General features: G+C 42.9%; 2 protein-coding genes across 2 annotated transcripts in view; both read right to left on the minus strand.

The window, feature by feature from the left end:
- Positions 1-15,764, minus strand: part of LOC311238423 (broad substrate specificity ATP-binding cassette transporter ABCG2-like) — a gene marked incomplete at both ends in the record, with an annotated part of 89,856 nt that extends 74,092 nt beyond the window's left edge. Inside the window, one exon of the mRNA XM_084326481.1 lies at positions 15,672-15,764. Coding sequence (XP_084182607.1) covers positions 15,672-15,764 — 93 coding nt within the window. The remainder of the gene's footprint in view (positions 1-15,671) is intronic.
- A 2,190-nt stretch (positions 15,765-17,954) lies between these two features.
- LOC311235289 (RING finger protein 150-like) overlaps positions 17,955-26,353 on the minus strand; it is a 49,544-nt gene continuing 41,145 nt past the window's right edge. Inside the window, exons 6-7 of the mRNA XM_084322710.1 lie at positions 20,935-21,190; positions 17,955-20,299 (exon numbers count right to left, since the gene is read on the minus strand). Of these exons, the coding sequence (XP_084178836.1) occupies positions 20,181-20,299; positions 20,935-21,190 (375 nt within the window). The 3' untranslated portion in view covers positions 17,955-20,180. The remainder of the gene's footprint in view (positions 20,300-20,934; positions 21,191-26,353) is intronic.

Genomic DNA, 26,353 nt, shown 5'->3' on the forward strand with positions numbered 1-26,353 from the left:
TACGGTCATAGACAGTAGGTAAGCAAACCGGATATCAAACATTTTTCAATGAGAGTTGACAGCTTAATCTGCTAACGCAGACATTGGCGGCAAAGTCTAAACACGGCAGAAGTTGAAATATTTGGTGAGATCGAGCCTTCCCTGTTGCTTCTTGTACGAGAAAATAAGACTTTTTACGAGATATAATTTGCAGGAATAGTTCTATTAGCATCACCAGCAACAACTTCTTGTTAAGTGTTCTGCAAATTCTCCAACTTTTTATTTGGAAAATACAATGTGAACTAGACTGAACAGAATGTGCTCCTAGGCAGTGGCGGCTCTGCCACTAGGGGCGCACGGGCGCCGACCCACCTGCTGTTAATCAGAGAAGAAGAAAATAAAACTTTTTAGTTTTTGTTTTATAGCCTATAAATAATATAAACATGTTTAAAATGAATAATATTTACTCATTTTAAGTATGTTTGTATTTCCAATGCACAATATAACGTTATTATCTAAAATAAAAAAAACACTAGTTTTCCTGAGCAGGAAGTGACCTCACGTTTTTTATATTTTTTTTATTTTTCGTATTTCTCGGCCCGGGCTAGACGCGATAGCGCTCTGAGTGCACGTCACAGTTTGATCGCTGTATCCGTCACAGCCAATCAGTGCATAACGCGTTGTGCGTTGAAATATGACTATTATGTTGGAATCCGGGCGCGATTTGAAGCGGTCTAGCCAGTAGCGCCAAGAATTTCTGTAGCCGCATTTTGCGGAGACGCTCTCTGATTGGCCGACGCCAGTATTTTTTTCCGTAGCAGAATTTTACAGAGACGATCTCTGATTGGCCGAATCCAATTTCTAATGTTCCAATTCTAGCTTATTCCTAGGTTGGTCCGTTGGTGGACGGTAGAGATAGTTGTGTTGTTGTGAGATGCAGGCGCAGCTGTTTGTCTTAGAGCGTGCCGTGACTGCAAGTTCTTTAGACTGTTAAGCTTAGGCACTCTTTCAAAGTTGGTTAAGGTTAGAGTTTGTCTTAGAGCATGGCGATAGAACGCCAGGTAGTTTGCAGTCTGTTCGAGCGGAAATGGACAAAGGAATGAAGTACTTGTGTTGTGTGGTGCTTCTGCTAACAAGCTAACACTTGGCTAACAAGCTATATGGCGGATGCAGTCTGGACACAGTGGACAGTGGTCTGGAATACATCAACAGTGGATTATACACTTTATCAAGGCAAGCCCTGAGTCCTGCCCTGGACGTGTCAACTAAACAGTGAGTCTCTCTCTCTCTCTCTCTCTCTCTCTCTCTCTCTCTCTCTCTCTCTCTCTCTCTCTCTCTCTCTCTCTCTCTCTCTCTCTCTCTCTTCTCTCTCTCTCTCTCTCTCTCTCTCTCTCTCTCTCTCTCTCTCTCTTCTTTTGGATTGAAAATACGTGGATTATGGCTTGTTCAATATCGTCTATGTTTGAATGAATGAATGAATGAGAACTTTATTAACAGATTGCAGAATGGGTACAATACAGTACGGCTCAATACACACAATTGTTAAGGGGATGCAGACCAGAGAAAGACGTTTGTCTTGTTTACATCAGGGTCCCAGATTTTCGATTCATATCGATAGTTTAATAGCTAGCCTTGGCTCGTTTAACAATATGCAAAATATGTGTACAGCCCTGTACTCATACTGAAGTTATTCTTGGTATATAATAGGTCTGATTGTGTAACGAATCGATTCCACGTCGCGCTGTGTGTGAGAGAGAGAAGGAGAGAGGGAGAGATCTGTGTGTGTTTGGAGACGGAGCGAGTTTTGTTTCTAACTTTTCTATTTATATATTGTGTTTCAAGTTGTGAATAATTTATTTGACTGGTTGTGTGTTGTTGTAGTAACAGCTGAGCGACTCGTTCATAAGAGCCGATTCATTGCCGTGAGCGTGAGTCGAATCGCTCACGTCTTGCCATGAGTCGGTTGCGTGGTACTGTACATGTTTGCAAAATGTTTGGTATAGCGCAGGGGCGGATTTAGGATTGTAGGAGATCCGGGGCTTAGCCTTTGTATTTTTTTTTTTAGTTTTTGGGCAGGCAAGGGGTGGTTTGGAGGGGGTCCGGCACAACCCCCTCCACGACAGATTTTTTTTGAATTTAATGAACCTGTACGTGCAATTTCCTGCAATATAGAGCCTTCAATCTTGACCAATAAAGCTGCTCTTTTCACTATAAAACTCAGTTAACCATAACGTAGTTATGGTTAGATTTATATATTGGGGGGGGATATATCATATTTTTCATATAATCAAAAAGTGGTCGAGCAAGATCATATCTTTGCTCCCCCAAGTTCAATAGTGGGAGAGCAGAGATGCTCCGAATGCTCTTATGGCCAGGCGTCTATGATTCACTGATACAAAGTAAAATAGTGCAGTGCAATAAAATAGTTAGTCAAATAGAATAAAATAATGCAATAGTGCATTGCAATAAAATAGTTATCATCGTATTTTTTCGGGAGGCCGGTAAGGAGTGCATTACAGTAGTCGAGTTGGCTTGAGATAAAGGCATGGATCTGGTTTTCAGCGTCCTTTTGATTTATAAATGGCCGTACTTTAGCTATGTTTCTAAGGTGAAAGAATTAAGTTTTTGTCAACTTGTTGATTGTGATTTAAAGCTTAGGTCTGAGTCTACCATAACACCAAGACTTAACTCACTCAAATACAGTTAGCAGCTGGATAGACCACAGATGGAAATTAGCTTCTGCTAAATCTGGTGCAAACATATTTCCATGTAACAATGATGAATTGTAAAAAAAAAAAAAAAAAATCATTTTTTTTATTTTTTTTAAATAGATTCGGGGCTTTTCAGAATACATCCGGGGCTTGAGCCCAGGTAGCCACCCCCTAGCTCCGCCCCTTATTAGCGCCCCTAGTGGCGAAGCATCCACGGGCCGCTACTGCTCCTAGGTCTGCTATGGCTGCTGTAGGATCTGCTCTGAAGACGTTTTATAATGACTCTAGTCACGCAAGCCTTATCTTATCTACCCTCATATAATACTGCTGCTGATAACAAGAGATGGGCTGTCACTGTCACATCATGCTGCATATACCAGTGAAAGGGTGAGTGTGGTTGTACTTGAGTGAATGTGTGTGTGTGTCATTTATGCGCATGCGCGGGAGCGCGCGCACGTGCCGGGAGCGTGCGTGCACGTGGCGTCATTAGCGTGCGTGCAATCAGAGTTGAAATCAGGAACGCACCGCTGTGTGTGTGTGTGTGTGTGTGTGTGTGTGTGAGAGAGAGAGAGAGATAGAGAGAGAGGGGGGGGGGGGGGCAGAGAGAGACACAGAGAGAGACAGATACACAGACAGAAAAGTGTCCCACTGTCAGACTCCTATACCGCCTTCTAGTGGGCAGAAAATATGTTGTGATCCAAGCCATGCCCAAACCTTAAAGGGGAACAGCACCCAATTGAATGAATTCATACACGTTAGTGTTGTATTAATGGTATTTATTGTCTAGTCGTTTATGAAATCATATTTAATGTGTAGTCCTTTAATTACTCAGATAGGTTTGGTATTTAATGTCTAGTCATTTATAAACGCCGATAGGTTTGGTATAACATTTACAGAATGTGTAAAGAAATATATATATATAAAAGAGGTTAATGTATACTTTTTCTGTTATGGCATTCTGATTGTTCAATGTCCCACAGTTAAGGGAAATAAGAATAAAGAGAGAGAGAGAGAGAGAGAGAGAGAGAGAGAGAGAGAGAGAGAGAGAGAGAGAGAGAGGAGAGAGAGAGAGAGAGGGGGGGGAGGAGGAGAGAGAGCACAAGTACAGATGACAAGTAGGCCTACAGTATGAAGAGGTAGAAAAATATATTCATAATTAATTATATGCCAATATTCAAATCAAATCCAATTTATTTGTAAGGCCCGACAACACACGTTAATGTCCCCGTGGGCCGGACATGTCTTCTTTAAACAAGTCAAGAACTTTAAACAAGTCAAGAAGAAACATCACAATAAATCAAGAACAAAACAAAAAACACAAAAATTTAATGTAAAATAAATAAATGCAACACTCCCAGGCAATGTGGAGGGGAGAAACCTTACAAGGGCCGTTCAAGGGGGGATCTCGGTTGGATGTCTGTGATAGTATTGCTATGGATGATCAATGGGTGGAGAATAAAACAGGCGAAACAGCTGGTATGTATGTACATATACTAGGCCTGTCCCCGACTAAGGATTTGTATAGTCGACTTTGATTGGCCAAAATTTGCAGATAGTAATATATAATAAACGTATAATAAAATTATAAATATTCAATTCTATTTAAAAAATGTTGTATCATTCCATTTGGGCTGTGGGGGGTGCTTAATGTCTGAAGGAGTCGACTGAAGGCTTCTTGTCCTCTGCGAAAGCATGCAATTGGTCCACTGATGGATACATCTTGATATTTGTCTAGTGTGTTCATTAGACGGGTGAAATCCTCTTTCAGTGCCTCTGTGCCCGTTTTCTTAGGCAGTTAGCCTTGCTGGTACGCGCACCATTAGCGTTAGCCATGCTTCTAGGCCTCTTTGCTTTTGTAAAGAATGATCAAAAAAAAAATTTGCATTCATAATTATATAGTTTACACTGCCTATTTTTTACTTTTCTACTGTACTATAATTGTATTGCCTTCTACTATTACCCTGCCCATAACAGTACCCCCCCCCCCCCCCCCCCATCCTGCTATGATGCCTGAATTTCCCCAAGGGGATCAATAAAGGAATATCTTATCTTATGTGTGTGTGTGTGTATATTTGTGTTTCCAGCCTGTGTGTGTACATGTGTGTGCGTGCTGCAGTTGTGTATTTGTGTTTCCACGCTGTGTGTCACTGTCTATGTGTGTGCATGCTGTACCAAATTGAATGTGTGTATTTATGTTTCCAGGCTCTGTGTCTATGTGCGTGCGTGTTGTACCAAGTCGTATGTCGGTGTGAGTGTGTGTTTCTTTGTGTTTGCAAGTTGTGTGTGTATTTGTGTTTGCAGGTTGTGTGTATTTGTGTTTACAGGTTGTGTGTGTATTTATGTATGCAGGTTGTGTGTGTATTGTGTTTGCAGGTTGTGTATTGTTTGCAGGTTGTGTGTGTCCTATGGTGAGAAATTGAATGTTGTCCATTGTGTATTGTTACATTGTAAGCCATGTGTGCTATGGTGTGTGTATGTTCATGAGTATGTTTGAATGTTTGATTTAATTTCCTTTCAAAACTTTATTTATACTCGAAAGGCAACTGAGGTTTCCCTCATTTACAGTTAGTTCGAGTTTACATACAGAGATAAGCAATCATAAATACAACAAGATACAAGATGAGGGTAGAAAAAAGGATAACAAATCAATTACAACACATACAACTTGATGGACAATAGTTAATGATCAAGGTCTTAAGGCGAGACACTGCAGGTGAATAGTCAAATATACCTTTTTTGTTGATTTTGAGATTTTGTTATATTTTGCTTCCTAAACATGTCTTCTATGAAACTAGTGACAATAAAACGTCAATAACACACATTTAGTTGTTTATTTTACATCATTTTGCCTTATTGCATCCATAAATTTGCACATATTTAATGGAGTAGTGCCTCATTTGCATATATAAACATAAATTTCAGAAAACTTGCAATATATTTTTTCTTAGTTTATATGTACATAACAAATTGGGAAAGTTTCATAGTGATATCTATTCAAATATTTGTTGCCTATTAGGGGGTACTACACTGCACTACACTGTTTGTAGCCTGTGTGTAGTTCTGTTCAGTTCAATAACATTATTATTATTATTCAGTTATCAGGCATGTGTTTAGGTTGTCTATTACTAATGGTTTGATTAGGTATTGTGTTTGTAAATATCTGTTTAAAAAAAAAGTATGGCATTTCACAATACAGAACTTTGAAGGCGTTTTCCCAAAAATGAGTTTTAAGAGTTTTTCCTCATACTCTGAGCCAGAAATCTCCACTTCAGTAGCACTCACATACACCAAACGTTCCAGTTCTATTCATATCTATGTTCTGAAGGTATTTACAGAAGGGTTTGTTGATATCGCATTCATACCCTGATTTATATCACATTTTATTCCTAAAAACATGGCGAAATATGGAATTTTACCATAAAAATGGACTGAATGGAGTATTTTCTGATTTATGGAGTGATACAAAGAGATATCCAAAATCCCCTCTGTAATAACCTTTGGCTCTAATATGTCAACAAAATGAAACTATAATTTTGAAAATGGCTTTATCCAATGTTCAGATTTCTGTCCTGGAATTATATGCAAATTAGTGCATATTTAAGTAGAGCATGCCTCATTTGCATATTTAAACATACAATTTCAGAAAACTTGTAATACAAAAAAGTCTTGTCTTAATATAAGTAATCAACTGGGGAAGTTTCATTGTGATATCAATTAGTTAATTTTTTTACCCTATTCACCTGCAGTGTCTCCCCTTAAACTCTGCAACAGAGCCGGAGAATCAAACTTCAGGGACTGTCATTCCATGAGCTAGGGGCATCGTAGTAAAATGCAGATTTACCCTGTTCCGAGCAAACCTCAAGGACCAGCCAGTCACTAGAACGGATTCCATATGTTCCATAGGAACATTCCATTCCAATAATGATGTGATATAAGGAGGCAGCTTACCAGTAAGGGCCTTAGAAATGAACAAATACCAGTGTATTGTTGTGCCAACAAACATTCCCATAAAGGACAAACACACACGCATTCACAAACACACATAATGGAGAGATGTTAGAGTCCAGATTGTTTTATTCAACAGTAATATACACATTTTATTAATAGTAAGGTTCAATTAGACTATTACATTTTGAATTGAAACAGTATATGCATCTGACAGAGGAACCCCTTCCAGGAGTGTATTCTACTAGCTACTAACTAGTTACTACTAGACACACTGCTCCTCCCGGGGAGCATGTTGAAGTGGCCTTGAGCAAGACACTGTAAATTTTTTAATTCCCCCCGGTCCTCAGGTAGAGGTGGAGGTTTAGCCTCCGTGTTCAAATCTTGCTTCCAGTGTCGACTGTCCCAGCCTGTAGCAAGCTACTCTAGCTTTGAGCTGCAAACATTTGAACTGCACCTGTCGTCTCCTGTGTTCTGTGCTGTTGTCTATCGTCCACCCAAATACAACAAGGAGATTATCACAGACTTTGCCGATTTTCTCGCTGGGATCATGGTGAAATATGACCACGTTTTAATTTGCGGTGATTTTAATGTTCATGTCTGCTGTCCGCTGCTACCCCTATCCCGGGACTTTCTGAATCTCATTGATTCATTTAATCTGATACAATCAGTCACTGGCCCAACACATGAAAAAGGTCACACGTTAGATCTTGTGTTATCGTTTGGTGTATCTGTCTCTATAACAGACATCTGTGCTGCAGGTCTTTCTGACCACTCACCTGTTGTGTTTACCTTAATAGCCCCGTGCCTACATAAGAATGACCATGCCCCTGCGCGCTACTCGCGCACGTTGGGCCCCCTGACTGCTGTGCTTTTTTCTGATGCTTTTAACGGTTCCCCACTTCACGCCTTGGGCGCAAACTGTGTTTTTAATATAGATGATTTAATTTCAATGTTTGACTCGACCTGCAAAAATATTTTAGACTCTGTTGCACCTCTCAGGTCCAAACGCAGCAAAACACTCCAAACACCATGGCTAAATGACTCCACGCGTGCTCTCAGACGCACATGTAGGCGTGCGGAGAGAAAGTGGAATAAGGACAAGCTCCACGTCTCCCTCAAAATCCTACGTGACTGCCTATCTGCATATCTGATATTGTACCACACACCTTACCTATCTGATATTGTACCACACACCTTACCTATCTGATATTGTACCACACACACTCCTTACCCATCTGATATTGTACCACACACTCCTTACCCATCTGATATTGTACCACACACACTCCTTACCCATCTGATATTGTACCACACACCTTACCTATCTGATATTGTACCACACACACCTTACCTATCTGATATTGTACCACACACACCTTACCTATCCGATATTGTACCACACACACCTTACCTATCTGATATTGTACCACACACACACCTTACCTATCTGATATTGTACCACACACACACCTTACCTAGGCTATCTGATATTGTACCACACACACCTTACCTATCTGATATTGTACCACACACCTTACCTATCTGATATTGTACCACACACACACCTTACCTATCTGATATTGTACCACATACACCTTACCTATCTGATATTGTACCACACACACACCTTACCTATCTGATATTGTACCACACACACCTTACCTATCTGATATTGTACCACACACCTTACCTATCTGATATTGTACCACACACACACCTTACCTATCTGATATTGTACCACACACACCTTACCTATCTGATATTGTACCACACACTCCTTACCTATCTGATATTGTACCACACACTAGGGCTGTCCCGACTAAGGATTTGGATAGTCGACTATGATAGGCCAAAATGTGCCGTTAGTCGTCTATAAGTCGACAAAAAAAAAGTATAATAATTTTTTTTTTATCATTCCATTTGCGCTGTGGGGGGTGCTTAATGTCTGAAGGAGTCGACTGAAGGCTTCTTGTCCTCTGCAAAAGCATGCAATTGGTCCACTGATGGATACATGTTGATATTTGTCTAGTCTAGTGTGTTCATTAGATGAGTGAAATCCTCTTTCAGTGCCTCTGTGCCTGTTTTCTTAGGCAGTTAGCCTCTGGTATGCGTGCCATTAGCATTAGCCACGCTTCTAGGCCTCTTTTCTTTTGGAAAGAATGATACAAAAAATAATTATAATCTTTTTTTCTTTTTTGTATTCGACTAAGAGGTTGGCAGTCGACTACTGCTCCTTTCGACCGATTAGTCGACTAATCGACTAATAGGGGTCAGCCCTACCACACACACACCTTACCTATCTGATATTGTACCACACACACACCTTACCCATCTGATATTGTACCACACACACACCTTACCCATCTGATATTGTACCACACACACCCCTTACCCAACTGATATTGTACCACACACACTGGCAAGGCTCTCTCGCTGCTGGTCTCCTGGTCATTCCTTCAGTTAACAAGCTTCAGAGCCTACTGTACAACTTGCCGCTCATCTCTTGGCCTCAATTCCATGTTAAAAAAAGCACATTCAGTTGAAGTCTTTTACACTTTCAGTGCCTTTGATTAACGTTGATTTACCCTGTTGAATGCCACCATCCACTTCAATGTTAGCGTTAAAAACGCCTAATCTATGTTTTAAATTATGGCTGTGTCTAATCTGCCCGTCGCTTATCAACACGTTGTCACTTGTCGGCCTATTTATGAATCGTTTTCAAATAAACGCTAGATTATCGATAGTATATGTGTACGTATGCACGCTATAGACGCAAGCTGAAAAATCGATTCTCTCGTTCCCGCAAGATCACACACACACACATGGCACATAGCGGCACGGTGGTGTAGTGGTTAAACACTGTCGCCTCACAGCAAGAAGGTCCAGGGTTCGATTCCCGCTTGGGGACCAGGTTTCCATGATGCCAGTTACCCAGGTGGGGTATCTCCCAGGCCTTTCTGTGTGGAGTTTGCATGTTCTCCCCGTGCTCGCAAGGGTTTCCCCCCCCCCCCCCCCCCGATGAGATAAACCCAATGGAAAAACATGCACAACAACAAGATCGCTAACGCTGTGCCGTCCTTGACGAAGACGGACAGGAGCACTTGGATTGGTCCCCTGGCGCGGCTCACGTTGCGCCTGTCTGCTCCCGGCTGCCCTTGGGGGGGGAAGGACGACGGGATGGGTTAATCGCAGAGACGAATCGCATGCATGCCGATTAATGACCTCTCTCTCTAGGGGACATGCTGATATTACAGCTCCGATTACCCCAAGACTGGTAACATAGACTCTAGGGCTGCACGATTTTGGGAAATAATCTAATTGCGATTATTCTGACAGATATTGCGATTGCGATTTGCGATGCGATTATAACATATTTAAAAAAAAAAATTACAAGAAGAATGTTGCTGCTTTCTGTAGTCGGGTGCCAACTGCAAAGTTACTATATTACCCTGTATTATACACTTTTACTATCATGTAGACTATTCTGCTTTGTGTTTACATGTGATGTATTGTATACATGCACATTTATTATGTTCTTGTGTGATGTATCGCACATTTTATTGCTGTGTGATGTATTGCAAATGTTATTGCTGTCATCTTGGCCAGGTCTACCTTGCAAAGGAGATCTTGTATCTCAATTCTCCACTTGCACAATCTCAAAGTAGCCATTTCCGGCTGACTTCCGGTTGCCAATGGCACTTCCTGTCCCATCCAAATACATTGGTTTTAGCTACTTTTCTCCCCTTATTTAAACAACTTTGTCGTCACAGAGAGGCAATGAAACGTTTGTATTATTATAGTATAGAATGTATTTAATAAGCAAACGTTTGTCAGCAGGGTTTTTGGGCTGTATTTCATGTAAAAACGTTTACTGTTAGTTTCCTTGCTCAGCCAGCATTAGCTAACAGAAGCTAGTGGTTAAACAGGCCGGATTAGCTTTGAGCTAACTATCTTTCCCGACCCATGTATTCATTCCATTCTAAACATAACGTTAGTTTACAAAACATGACCCGTCTATATAACGTTGAGGAACAAATTATATAGACGGGTAATGTTTTGAACAACTAACGTTACGTTTAGAATGGAATGCATCGGCAAAGATCCGTTAGCTCAAAGCTATTCCGGCCAGTTTATCAACTTCCTGTCATTTAGAAATATGATTTTATAGTGAAAATCATTACCAAAACGTCCGGAAAAACCTAACGGGAGCATTATAGACGGTCATTCAAATGTACAAATGCTATAAGGTGGCAAGAAATGCACTATAAACAATACTTTGCGGCGTCGTTTCTTGCGCTAGCCTCTTGTTAGCCAGCATTAGCCTTAATAGCTTTGAGCTAAGGATCTTTGCCGATGCATAAAGTATTGTTTATAGTGCATTTCTTGCCACCTTTTAGCATTTGTACATTTGTATGACAGTCTATAATGCTCCCGTGAGGTTTTTCCGGACGTTTTGGTAATGATTTTCACTATAAAATCATATTTCTAAATGACAGGAAGTTGATAAACTGGCCGGAATAGCTTTGAGCTAACTATCTTTCCCGACCCATCATGTATTCATTCCATTCTAAACGTAACGGTAGTTGTTCAAAACATTACCCGTCTATATAATTTGTTCCTCAACGTTATATAGACAGGTCATGTTTTGTAAACTAACGTTATGTTTAGAATGGAATGAATACATGGGTCGGGAAAGATAGTTAGCTCAAAGCTATTCCGGCCAGTTTATCAACTTCCTGTCATTTAGAAATATGATTTTATAGTGAAAATCATTACCAAAACGTCCGGAAAAACCTAACGGGAGCATTATAGACGGTCATACAAATGTACAAATGCTATAAGGTGGCAAGAAATGCACTATAAACAATACTTTATGCATCTGCAAAGATCCTTAGCTCAAAGCTATTAAGGCTAATGCTGGCTAACAAGAGGCTAGCGCAAGAAACGACGCCGCAAAGTATTGTTTATAGTGCATTTCTTGCCACCTTATAGCATTTGTATGACCGTCTATAATGCTCCCGTTAGGTTTTTCCGGACGTTTTGGTAATGATTTTCACTATAAAATCATATTTCTAAATGACAGGAAGTTGATAAACTGGCCGGAATAGCTTTGAGCTAACGGATCTTTGCCGATGCATTCCATTCTAAACGTAACGTTAGTTGTTCAAAACATTACCCGTCTATATAATTTGTTCCTCAACGTTATATAGACGGGTCATGTTTTGTAAACTAACGTTATGTTTAGAATGGAATGAATACATGGGTCGGGAAAGATAGTTAGCTCAAAGCTAATCCGGCCTGTTTAACCACTAGCTTCTGTTAGCTAATGCTGGCTGAGCAAGGAAACTAACAGTAAACGTTTTTACATGAAATACAGCCCAAAAACCCTGCTGACAAACGTTTGCTTATTAAATACATTCTATACTATAATAATACAAACGTTTCATTGCCTCTCTGTGACGACAAAGTTGTTTAAATAAGGGGAGAAAAGTAGCTAAAACCAATGTATTTGGATGGGACAGGAAGTGCCATTGGCAACCGGAAGTCAGCCGGAAGTGGCTACTTTCAGATTGTGCAAGTGGAGAATGGGACTTCCTGGTTAAATAAAAAAAAAAAAAAAAAAAAATTATTTATTTTTTTTAATTGCAGGCTTGGCGATTTGATAATTGCATCATTCCAAATCGCGATTTCGATTAAAAAACGATTAATCGTGCAGCCCTAATAGACTCCTTACCTTAGATCAGATGTTCTCCAAAAAGATTATTCCAATTCCTGATCGCCATTCCAAATATCGATTGCGTTCATTATTGGCTGCTGTGAATATATAATCCAGGCTGCTTTCCGTCCCGCGATAACTTCCATGTTCATCAGACGGCTTGCGAGAACAAGGAGCCAGTTGGCTCCCCCCACACAGATCTACAGATCCAAGGTCAGTCTAAGGGTGCTTTCACATATCGTTTTGGTGGACTCGGTGCGGTTCTGGTGGTGAAGTTGCAATATTGTTGCATTCTTCATTTGGTTCGTCTGCATTCACAGCAATTTGTCAAGCGCACCAAAACTTTCTGAACAGTCACGCGGTCGAAAAGGGCACGTCTATTGGACAATAGAGTGGAAATGTGTGTGTGGCTGCGAGCCCGTGTGTGCGCGCGCGTGCGTGTGTGTGGATTGCGAGCCCTGTCTGACTCCAGATCAGCGGAGGCGGAGTTTTTTATTTTGACGTGGCATTGATCCATTGTTCTATTGAAGCCCATTACCACCATCCTCTCGCTAAACAACTTGTACACCTCGTTGTTTTTGTGAGTGCCCACAAGCAGCTGTTTTATTTGGTCTTCTGTCCATATGTGTACAGTGTGCTTGTTTTGCAGTGAATGCCGCGCGCTGCGGTAATAATAATAATAAGCCTCTGTTTTTTTCTTCCTTCTTGGTCCGCGTTTGGTCCGATGAAGCGAACCGAGACCTATGTTTTTGGGCGGACCAGAGTTTGCGTGTTTGGTCCGCGGACCGAGTTCGACGCGCATTCACACAAACCCAAAAAAGCGGACTATCGAATTCTGGTCCGATAGTCCGGACCAAACAGCTCCCGTGTGAAAGCGACCCAAGCGACTGACCTGCAGTTACACAGGGATAGACGATAGGGGGCGCTTTTTTCCATTCTGAGCTCCTGTAGGGGCTGGTGTACCAACGGGAGACTCGGTTGATGAAATATGAATTCAGATTGCTAATAAAAAAATTAAACGATATTTGTCGTCGTGGGCACTCAATGGGGGGGCTGATAAAACAAGATATGTCGTCCGTGGCACTGAAAGGGTTAACTGAACCGTTAGTCACCTCATTACAGCCCATCACCTTTTTAACAACCCTCTAACATTGACCTTTTTAATGTGGTTTTTTTATTTGTATGTTTTGTCCTATGTGTTCTCTTTAATGGTAAAGTGTATTGGGACCAGGCTGCAGGGTGTTGATTCTACACTTTAACCCTTTCACTACCACACTACAAAAGGGTTAACACATTCCCTGCGACAATACAGAGGGTTAACCCTTTCACCGCCACACGGTAAAGTGTTAACCCTTTCACAACCAAGTATATTGCCGATTGGCTCAAACAGTGTTTATAAACAAGAAACCCATCTATCATTGGCATCCCTGATACTAAACAAATAATGTCTCTTTAACCCTTTCACTACCACACTACAGGTTAACCTTTCACTACCACACCAGACTGTTAAAGGGTTAACCTTCTGTCGTGTGGTTGTGAAAGGGTTAACCCTTTGTCGTGTGGCAGTGACAGGGTTTACCTTCTGTATTTCACAGTGAAAGGGTTAACCATTTGGTGGTGAAAGGGTTCAATCAAACTGATGGACTAATTCATTGACTTGTGATACATCAGCAGGGGACTCACTGAAGGGAGGGGGATGTTTAATGTGGACCCTAACATCACCAGGTCAGCAGGGGACTCACTGAAGGGAGGGGGATGTTTAAGGTGGATCCTAACATCACCAGGTCAGCAGGGGACTCACTGAAGGGAGGGGGATGTTTAATGTGGACCCTAACATCACCAGGTCAGCAGGGGACTCACTGAAGGGAGGGGGATGTTTAATGTGGACCCTAACATCACCAGGTCAGCAGGGGACTCACTGAAGGGAGGGGGATGTTTAAGGTGGATCCTAACATCACCAGGTCAGCAGGGGACTCACTGAAGGGAGGGGGATGTTTAATGTGGACCCTAACATCACCAGGTCAGCAGGGGACTCACTGAAGGGAGGGGGATGTTTAATGTGGACCCTAACATCACCAGGTCAGCAGGGGACTGACTGAAGGGAGGGGATGTTTAATGTGGACCCTAACATCACCAGGTCAGCAGGGGACTCACTGAAGGGAGGGGATGTTTAATGTGGACCCTAACATCACCAGGTCAGCAGGGGACTCACTGAAGGGAGGGGATGTTTAATGTGGACCCTAACATCACCAGGTCAGCAGGGGACTCACTGAAGGGAGGGGGATGTTTAATGTGGACCCTAACATCACCAGGTCAGCAGGGGACTCACTGGAGGGAGGGGGATGTTTAATGTGGACCCTAACATCACCAGGTCAGCAGGGGACTCACTGAAGGGAGGGGGATGTTTAATGTGGACCCTAACATCACCAGGTCAGCAGGGGACTCACTGAAGGGAGGGGGATGTTTAAGGTGGATCCTAACATCACCAGGTCAGCAGGGGACTCACTGAAGGGAGGGGGATGTTTAATGTGGACCCTAACATCACCAGGTCAGCAGGGGACTCACTGAAGGGAGGGGGATGTTTAATGTGGACCCTAACATCACCAGGTCAGCAGGGGACTGACTGAAGGGAGGGGATGTTTAATGTGGACCCTAACATCACCAGGTCAGCAGGGGACTCACTGAAGGGAGGGGATGTTTAATGTGGACCCTAACATCACCAGGTCAGCAGGGGACTCACTGAAGGGAGGGGATGTTTAATGTGGACCCTAACATCACCAGGTCAGCAGGGGACTCACTGAAGGGAGGGGGATGTTTAATGTGGACCCTAACATCACCAGGTCAGCAGGGGACTCACTGGAGGGAGGGGGATGTTTAATGTGGACCCTAACATCACCAGGTCAGCAGGGGACTCACTGAAGGGAGGGGATGTTTAATGTGGACCCTAACATCACCAGGTCAGCAGGGGACTCACTGAAGGGAGGGGGATGTTTAATGTGGATCCTGACATCACCAGGTAAGACGCTCAACACAGCTGAACAATCAGCCGCCACTCAATCAACACGACCGTGGCTCCAATCGTGAGTCCAGTGAAAAAAGTGAAAGTATCTGCAGTCCAGCGCAGTGTTTCAGCAACAGCTTGACCCACCGTGAGAAATGAGAACAGTCCTGGGTTGAAACACTGCATGCATGTAGATCTATGACGAACATGGGCATCAGCGTGGCTTTCGTTTGCCCCAACTCTCGTGAACTATGGCTCTGGATATAGGCCACCCGCAGCCCGACAGACTCGACTATAAAAAGGTCATGATACATACACAAGTGACATTCTGAGGCTGAGCAGAGAGGCAGTTCTGTAGAACGATGAGCAACGGTGTTTTTTCATGGTGCAGGTTCACTGTAATCCACATGGTTCACTTGACATTCTGTGTTTTGGCACAAAGAAGCACATTAGATCTCTAATGTCCAGTGACCCTAAACTAAAAGGCAGCAGTATACCGATAATGAAGGTGAAATACCCTGCCGCCTATAGGGAGGTGTAGTGGTTACGTCGGTGTTTCCCGCACGGTCCACCCTCCTTGAAATTGCCATGTATTTCCAATGGACCCATTTGTAAATAGTCTAGTTTTTAAAACGGATAAAGCATGAACATTGGCATGGTGTACCTTTCTGTGTGTATTCATCCACAATCTATAGCTCAACATGAAAAAATTCGCAATTAAATCGTAAAAGTAGCAAAATAATAACTATGTTACACTCACTTTGGCGCTGCCGACTGACGCCACCACAGCGTAGACTCCTGGCTAGTTCAGGCGACTGGTAAGTGTAGTTTTTTTTAACGACAAATTAAAAACCCTATAACTAACTTTATTTCAACCAAAAATTCTCAAACAATAATGTTAGTGATAGAAGGGAACTCATTTTGTGCAAAAATGGAAAGCTTGCCAATGTTCATGAGGCAGAATTATTACAATAGCCGATAATACATTTTCCCAATGATAAATCCCTATACGGGTGGACCGCACGGGAAACTAAAGTGACGTCAGACTACACCTCCCTATAACCACCATGCAGCTACAAACCAGTCGCTGCTGCCTATATCCACCATGTGGCTACAAACCAGTCGCTGCTGCCTATATCCACCATGTGGCTACAAACCAGTCGCTGCTGCCTATATCCACCATGCGGCTACAAAGCAGTCTCTGCTGCCTATATCCACCATGTGGCTACAAACCAGTCTCTGCTGCCTATATCCACCATGTGGCTACAAACCAGTCTCTGCTGCCTATATCCACCATGTGGCTACAAACCAGTCACTGCTGCCTATATCCACCATGTGGCTACAAACCAGTCTCTGCTGCCTATATCCACCATGTGGCTACAAACCAGTCTCTGCTGCCTATATCCACCATGTGGCTACAAACCAGTCTCTGCTGCCTATATCCACCATGTGGCTACAAACCAGTCTCTGCTGCCTATATCCAGCTACAAACCAGTCGCTGCTGCCTATATCCAGCTACAAACCAGTCGCTGCTGCCTATATCCACCATGTGGCTACAAAACAGTGGCTGCTGCCTATATCCACCATGTGGCTACAAAACAGTTGCTGCTGCCTATATCCACCATGTGGCTACAAACCAGTCTCTGCTGCCTATATCCACCATGTGGCTACAAACCAGTCTCTGCTGCCTATATCCAGCTACAAACCAGTCTCTGCTGCCTATATCCAGCTACAAACCAGTCGCTGCTGCCTATATCCAGCTACAAACCAGTCGCTGCTGCCTATATCCACCATGTGGCTACAAACCAGTCTCTGCTGCCTATATCCACCATGTGGCTACAAAACAGTGGCTGCTGCCTATATCCACCATGTGGCTACAAAACAGTGGCTGCTGCATATATCCACCATGTGGCTACAAAACAGTCGCTGCTGCCTATATCCACTGTGCGGCTACAAACCAGTCGTAGATGATCGCACATTGGCAGCTGGTGTTTAACTAGCAAGCTGGTGCAGATAATCTGACTAGTTCAGACAGCAAACTGGTGCACTGTGGGGCAGATAATCTGACTAGTTCAGACAGCAAACTGGTGCACTGTGGGGCAGATAATCTGACTAGTTCAGAGTAGACAGCAAACTGGTGCACTGTGGGGCAGATAATCTGACTAGTTCAGAGTAGACAGCAAACTGGTGCACTGTGGGGCAGATAATCTGACTAGTTCAGAGTAGACAGCAAACTGGTGCACTGTGGGGCAGATAATCTGACTAGTTCAGAGTAGACAGCAAACTGGTGCACTGTGGGGCAGATAATCTGACTAGTTCAGAGTAGACAGCAAACTGGTGGACTGTGGGGCAGATAATCTGACTAGTTCAGCTAGAAAGCTGGTGCACTGTAGTGCAGATAATCTTGACTAGTTCAGATAACAAACTGGTGCAGATCATCTAACTAGTGCAGCTAGCAAGGACTTGGTATCGGCCAATACTTTAAAGGTGCTATAGATAACATTTTCGTGTAGAGTAATCATTTAAAAATATATACATTTTAAAATAAAAACATCCACGGAGCTTTTAGAAAGCTGTGGAATAAAACTATTGCTCCCCCCCCCAATAAAATGATTGATTAATGAATTCATAATTTAAAAAAGCTTTGCAGGTCTAAAATGAATGTCGCTGTTTACATGTTACGGGCATGTATCCCCTCCCTACTTCCTGTTTAACCACGTGGAATGCATCCGATTTGATAAATGACATGCTGGTGCTCTAGTGGGACATCTAGTGGCTGAATGTTATCTATAGCACCTTTAAGTCAAGTACTCACATCTGTAGGGACATATGGTGGTCTCTGTGGGTCGCTCCGGTTACCAGTGTATGATGACATATAGATCACTTTCTCTGTTCAGATCTTCCCCACTCCCAAACACAATTACAGAAATGTCAGAGAAAAAAACCCTACAGGATGTTAGAAACACAACAGTTGATTGTCAACGAGAGGGCTGTCCACACAGGTGCCAGTTTAAAAGAACACCACAACAACAACAACAACAACAACAACAACAACAACAAAAATAGGCAACATTATGTCATGGCAACGGAGAACTCCGGTCAGGCAGACAAGACGGACGGACGGACAGAGGGGAGAACAGACGGGTTGACGGATAAACAAGGCAACACTGGAGAACCATGTCAAGACGTACAAAAAGGAGGCAAAGGGAATACAGTAGTGTAGGAGTATTGTAAAGATACATGACCATAGAATTATACACAGACAAGCAAACCGAAAGAGAAAAAAACATAATACTGTAATGTGTGTAGTTGCTATTGAATCCTGCAGTAGTGTAGTATTGTAGTAGTAACACTGGGTACTTTGTCGCTGTAAACCCCAATTGGAGGCAAGTCCACCGTATTTAGTAAAATACTAACAGAGATAAAAGGGAAATCCAGAGAGAGGATGTAAGTTCACCACATCCACCCGTGGTTCTTGGTGGGTCCTTTCAAAATAAAGTTTCTCTTTTCAAAACAAAAAGTCACCGTTTGGAGTCAAACCTGTAGTTCCACTTTCAGGCAATGTCCCGTTCCAGTCCAAAGGAAAGCGAGAACACCACCGACTATAAAATGTTCTCCTTGCGTGTCAGTGGATAGTTTCCAGATCAAAACAGAAAAAACGTAATAATTAATTCCTCCAACATTCCATTGCATTCTGACCATAACAGAGTTTGTAGGTGGATGTTGGATTGGACAACTCTTATTTCACTACCGATATCCACGTCTACCTGGGCACGCAGGTAACGGAATATTCCAGAATCTTGACGCGACGCGACGCGACGCGACTCACTCGGCACCAAACCGGAAGGGAAGAGACAAACTGGAATTCCTCGCCTGAACACCCGAATCACATTTGGCTCTCCAGACTGCAAAGAAACAGTGACCAGTGTGTGTGTCCCTCTTTCGTAGTTTCCCCGATGATGATGATGATTCGATGATCCTTGCGTGTGAATGGATACGATTTCAAAGCCAGAATCTAGCCTGTTCATGTGGGCTTGAGGTCACCAAGGTGCCAGGTGGCGTGGCGTAGTGGGGCAGCCTTGCCTGAAGTCTCAACACAAGGTCAGTGGGGAAACACTCTTAGGCCCAACACTTGCTTTCCCATGTGGGAAACATCTGTTATGCATACAGTCGGTACCCAACCATGATGATCTCACAACGTTAATATATCACAGTTTTTGCATGGACTTTGTATATTATGGAAGTGTGTAGAGGGAGGACACAGACGACAGCGGCGTGACCAGATCATCTCACCGTGGCGTCGTACCACCTGGTCCGAGTTCCACACCCCACTGTGACGTTTCCAATCAGCCGGAGCACAACTGATCCTTTGTCACCAACGGTGGACGAGAGTGTAACCTTGGAGAAGAGTGCTGAAACAGGTGGGCTCAGGTGAGCCCAGGTAAACCCAACTAGTCCAGGTCCAGGGAGACGACATGAACAACTGATCCGGACCAGATCAGCCACCATTTTCCTGGGAGTTCAAACCGTAACATACACCAAGTCCAATTTTAACATAGGCAGAACCAAGGCTCCATTTGGGTCCACAAAAGTTTAACAGAGTCTCTCTCCAGTTCTAGCTTGGTTCTAGTTTTTAAGTCTGGTTTGGCTTTGGTTATGTTCCGGTTCACAACCAGCTCAGGTCGGCTTCATTCAGGTCCACCTGGCCAAATAAAACAATCTGGCCTTGCTTCTAGCTTAGGTCTAGTCCAAACCAGAACCTGGTCTTAGTTAAGTTTGTAGTCTGTCTCAGGTCACTTCTGGTCCGGTTCAGGTGTGGTTCCCCTCAGGACTTGTCCCCCAGAGGAGACTGTTCCAAAGACCCCTCCTCATCCGACAGACCCGTCTCCACGGCGATCACCAAGGACGCTACAGAGGCGCTGCTCGCCATAGGCTGGAGCTCACCTGGGAGGAGGGGCAAGGCGGTTAGATGGATCAGACCATTTGTGCCATAAATCAAATCAATAGGTGTAATATAGCAGGGAAGCCACTGGGTGGCAGTAAAGGATCAGTTGCCTATAGCAGAGTTCTACTGACATCCCTCTAATACAATTTAGGATGGCAAAAGCCAAGAAAGTTATGCAATAGTAATGATATTTACAATTGTTTGGTATTGTCTGATTGAATTATAAAATTATTAAGCACAGTGGAATAGAGGCCATGTTTAGAATGCCCATTATTCCCCATGTTGGAAGAAACCAGTATAAATATCAGTAGTAATTAGTATATGTCATACTAACCAGTATGAATATCAGTGGTAATTAATATGTCATACTAACCAGTGTGAGTATCAGTAGTAATTACTATGTCCTACTAACCAGTATAAGTATCAGTAGTAATTACTATGTCCTACTAACCAGTATGAGTATCAGTAGTAATTACTATGTCCTACTAACCAGTATGAGTATCAGTAGTAATTACTATGTCCTACTAACCAGTATGAGTATCAGTAGTAATTACTATGTCCTACTAACCAGTATCAGTAGTAATTACTATGTCCTACTAACCAGTATCAGTGGTAATTACTATGTCCTACTAACCAGTATGAGTATCAGTGGTAGCAGTCACAGGGCTGTCTCTCAGGGTGTCTGGGTCGTGGTAGTCCTGGGGCAGACCCACCCTGCGGACCCCCGGGTCCAGCACCACCGAGGAGGAGTCTGCCTCGCTCAGGGTCCCGTCGCTGGACGCCGCCGACACCACAGCCTCTAGAGCCAGACCCCCCACCCCTCCTACCCCACCGACACCCAGGGCGAGCTCATAGTCCAGGGGCAGGTCATCCAGACAGTCTGCGTTCAACTGGAGAGAAGGAGAGAGAGAGGGAGAGAGAGAGGGGAGAGAGTGGGGGGGGGCGATAGAGAGGGAGAGAGATGAAGGAAGAAGGAGAGGGTGGGAGAGAAGGGGGTCAGAGAAAGAGGGAGAGAAAGAGAAAGAGAGCAAGAGAGGGGGGATGGAGATGGAGGTAGAGAGAAAATATAAGAGGGGGTGAGGGAGAAAAAGAGAGGGAGAGTAGGGGGAGAAATAAATAAAGAAGATGGGGAGAGAAAGAAGAGGAGAGAAAGAATAGAGATAAAGAAGAGAGAGATATAAAGAGAGGGAGATAAAGAAGAGGGAGAGAAAGAGAGGGAGAGAAAGAAAATAGATAAAGAAGAGAGGGAGATAAAGAAGAGAGTGAGAGAAAGAAGAGAGTGAGAGAAAGAAGAGAGTGAGAGAAAGAAGAGAGTGAGAGAAAGAAGAGAGTGAGAGAAAGAAGAGAGGGAGATAAAGAAGAGAGGGAGAGAAAAAATAGTGAGAGAAAGAAGAGGGAGAGAAAGAAGAGTGAGAGAAAGAAGAGTGAGAGAAAGAAGAGGGAGAGAAAGAAGAGAGGGAGAGAAAGAAGAGGAGAGGGTCAGTTGATGTGTTGAGTGTAAATATACACATTAGAAGTAAAGATGAAATGAGTGAATGACCTGCTCAGATGAAGGTCTGATGATGCTGAATGTCTGAACCTGGTAAACCAGCCATTTATTTGAACCCTTTCACAACCACACTACAGAAGGTTAACACTTTCACTACCACACTACAGACAGTTGGATTGACCTTCTGTAGTGTGGTAGTGAAAGGTTAACCTTCTGCAGTGTGGTAGTGAAAGGGTTAATGCCTTCTTGGAATGAGCTTCAACAAACACCAAAAATGTATTTGCCACTAACTTATGGACAATTTAAGAGCATGATAGCAAACCTCCCCATGTCAGTATATAACCGTTTCACCTCGTTTTATTTGCACGTTGTTTACATTTGATAGTTTTTATCATGTTTTCATTGTAGCCAACTTATTGCTTTTAGTATGCGTATTTTATTGCCTGCCTACTGTAATCTATGTAATCATGGCTGCACTGTAAACGAGGGGCCACCCTCTGCATCCCTGACTGCTACAGAAAGGGTGAAAGAAAACATTAATGAAAGATCTTTAGATGTCTTTAAAAAGGGCGGCTGATTGGCGCAGTGGGCAAGGCGTTCGCCACTAACGCAGGAGACGCTGGGTTCGAGCCCAGCTCTCGGCGTTGCTACCAGCTGTTGCTATACTTCAAAGCTTCGTTCGATTGCACAAAAAATCTTGCGCCTCCATTCCAATGAAACGAAAGTAAGCGGCGCCTCGACTCCACCTCTCTACAACAAGCACGTGGAGATTATCTGTGTTGAAAACAACAAGGACATGTGCAGCAGACATGTCGACGAAGAAGTCATCAGACGTGTGGTTACACTTTTAAATATGCAAAGACAATGCCCCAAAAACCGAGTGCCAGATATGCCAGAAGAAAATGGCGTATCACAACTCTACAACAACTTTGTCAAATCACCTAAAAAACGTAAGTATCGTTGTACACGACGGCGACGCCACACAAAACATTAATAAGGCTATGCCTATGCTGCTATGACTAATGTGTTACCAAGTTGGCTAATTTAATTGTAATCATCTGCTTTTGTAGGTGCATCGTCTGATATAATTATAAATTATAAATTATAAATTAAATATAATTGTTTGCAACATAATTATGTAATGTCATGTCGTTGGCTGTGAGAGCAGCCCCACTGCACCCAGGCAGCGGAGCAGAGTGAAACCTTGTTGGCTGCGTCACAGTCACGAAAGGGGCTACTTAATTAATTAATCCAATCCACTTTATTCATAGAGCACATTTAAAAACAACAAAGTTTACCAAAGTGCTGTACAAGTCCCACAACATAAGATAAAAAAAAAAATAAAAAATCCCGAAGCTTCCAATTAAAATCGAAGCTCGGCCCGAAGCTTCGATTGCCAAAAAAAGCTTCGAAGGTCAGCCCTAACTCCTACAGGTCGGTTTGGTGATGCCGGAAGCAGGAAGTGACGGGGGCAGCGTGAGCCTCCCACGCGTTACTCCTCGCCACTGAGAGTTCGAGCTGCTGCGGTGAAAAGATGCAACAGGCTGCCTCCTCGTGTACTGGAGGGGACACGTGATGCAAGGCTTCTGTCCTCACTACAACCGACCAGTGGGAGGCATAGTCTAGCAACGTTCAAGACAGGGGAGGGAAGAATTGGATATACGAAATTGGGACGGGAGAAAAATAGAAAATGGGGAGAAAAAGTGGATATATAAAAAAAAAAAAAAATGGCACATCACCAAAAAGAAAATACAGATTTATTTTGCACATAATTCTGAGCGAACCCTCCTCTAGGACTCGGGGGGAAAAAGCCCTCCAGTTTTCTGCCCCCAAGGCCTGGCATGAGCTTAAAAAAAACATGGATCTGGAGGAGCTTATCTCACTACCATGTTTTAAAGCTAGGATAAAAATTATGGAGGAAGATGAACTACCGGTAGTCTGTAAATGCTATGTTACGTAACAGGACACACTAAATTAATCTCGCCTGCCTTCAATGTACAACTCTGATGCGGTCCACCTATTCTTTTTCTCTTTCTTAAATTATATACTGTGAATTTTATGAAATTGTGATTTGTAATGGTCTGAATTGCAGTCTTCTTGGCCAGGTCTCTTGTAAAAGAGGTTTCTAACTTCAATGAGACTAACCTGGTTAAATAAAGTACAAAATAATAATCTCTCACATCCAAAAACTCTAAACAGTTTTGCACACATTCAGTTAGTTGACAGTTATTGAGAGTAGAGGGAATGTGTTAATTACAGCTCAATGAAATGATAGGTAGCAGTCGCTATAAATGGTAAATGGTAGGGCTGGGCGATATGGCCAAAAATGATATCACGATAACGATATGATAATGTTATCATATCACTCAATATCAATAATTATCGATATTGTTATAAGTATTATAACTGTGACTCGTGTGACTCGTGACTGGAGACTAGCTCTGCTAGCACACATAGCCTACCGTGTACAGACGGTTTCAAACTGTATTTTACATTAGAAAGCAAACAAAATAAATGAACAAGAGAAAAAGAAATCTCTATTTGGTCAGTATTGTCATTTGGACAAGCAAAGCCATTACTTTAAGTTGCAGGCAAGAAAGAAAAGTCTGTCCACTGTCTCTGGTTTTAAAACTGCCCTGTTGCAGGTCACAAATATATTTTTTATCATCAATCGATATCGATTATTAAAATATATCGCGATAATTATCGTTATGGTTTTATCGCCAAGCCCTAGTAAATGGTGCATGTATATAGCGCTTTTATCCAACTTTTGTGTTCCTCACATTCATCCATTCACCCACACATTGTCACACCGACGGCGGAGGCAACCAATGCAAGGTGCCAACCTGCTCATCGGGAGCAATTAGGGGTTAAATGTCTTGCTCAAGGACACTTCCGACATGCTGCCCTGGAGGAGCGGGAATCAAACCAGCAACCTTCCGATTATCAGATGAGCACTCTACATCCTAAGCCACTATCGCCCCACTATAAGGTGTTGCTATTTGTTCATCTACATCATTTCATGGAGCTGAAATTAACACAACACAAGGATCCAATGTCCCTGGTGGCCACAATCAAACTCATTCAGGGTGCTTTCACACTCGGCATCCGGGGCCATTTACGAGCACGATTGCCCCAAAAGTAGTGTAGTGAGAACGCTGTGTTCCGTCCCCAGGAGCGGATAACCGCTCAGTGTCCGGGACCACTTGAAAAGGTGGTCTGGGGAACTAATCAGCGTCCCCGGGCGGCAGGCACGGAACGCACGGAACGATTCAAGTGTGGACACAACTGTACCAAAACACGGAAGAGGCTTGCTGTAACAAGTGCTTCTGTCTGAGTTTAGGAGGAGGGTGCTAACCTGCTTGCCCAGAATAGAGTTGTATTCATACTTAATTTTTTTTTTTATTATTTAGGTCCGTTTGAGATTGTGAGTCTGTAAACCTGCTCCAACAAGGGAAGCTGTGTTTCAATTTCAGCCAAGCGCTTACGTCTTTCTCTCTTTTCAGAAGCTTCATAAGATATGTGCCCTCTCAATACCAGCTTAACACACTCAGTGCCAGCCATGCGGTGCGCCTTACCCCCCTTGAATGCCACCACCCACTTCAATGATAGAGCTCTCATATTTGCAAACGCATAAACTATGTCTTAAATTATGGCTATGTGTCTAATCTGGCCGTCGCTTATCAATGACTTGTTTGCAGTCAACATTGTCGAAACGGATTTTTTTTTAATCAGTTCATTTCCGTTTTATACCATTTTGAAAAACGCTATTTTTTTTTAAGTTTCAGGAAAATATAAAGATTCTGTGATAATCGCCCTTTACTGGAATATTCTGGAATACACAAAAAACGGTGTAATTTTTCGGCCTATTTATGAATAGTTTTCAAATAAACGCTAGATTATCGATAGTATATGTGTACTTATGCACGCTATAGAAGCGAGCTGAAAAATCGATTCTCTCATTTCCTGATCAGCACACACACACACACATAGGGCACACGTTGATATCTCTGTGAAAAAAGCTCTGATTATCCTAAGACTGGTAAAATAGATTCCTTACCTCAGATCAGATGTTCTCCAAAAAGATTATTCCAATTCCTGATCGCCATTCCAAATATCGATCGCGTTTATTGATCCAACGCTGGGTACTGGAAATATGTATTCCACGCTGTTCTGGGGCTCGGCAATGAATCCGATTCTCTTGGGTGACTTGCCCGAGAAGTAAAATGAGGAAGCAGGATTTTTTCCCCCCATGTGTTTCATTCAATCCATTCCAAAGGGGTGCAGTACCACAGGGAGAGACGATAGGGGGCGGTATTTTCCCAATGGAGCTCAGAGAGAGTTTGCAGCACTAACGTGAGACTAGATTGATGAAATATGAATTCAAATCGCTAATACATTTTTAAAAAGCGAGATATCTCGTCGCTGGCACTCAACGGTCGGCATGAACCAACGAGAAATCTCGTCGCTGGCACTCAAAGTGTTAACAGACTCCCACAATGTAGCGTCAGAGACATCACTGGTATCATTCATTTGCATAAACTCAATGAGTCGAGATCTCATT

Source organism: Notolepis coatsorum (assembly GCF_963971535.1).
Source record: "Notolepis coatsorum genome assembly, chromosome: 1".
Classification (NCBI taxonomy): Eukaryota; Metazoa; Chordata; class Actinopteri; order Aulopiformes; family Paralepididae; genus Notolepis; species Notolepis coatsorum.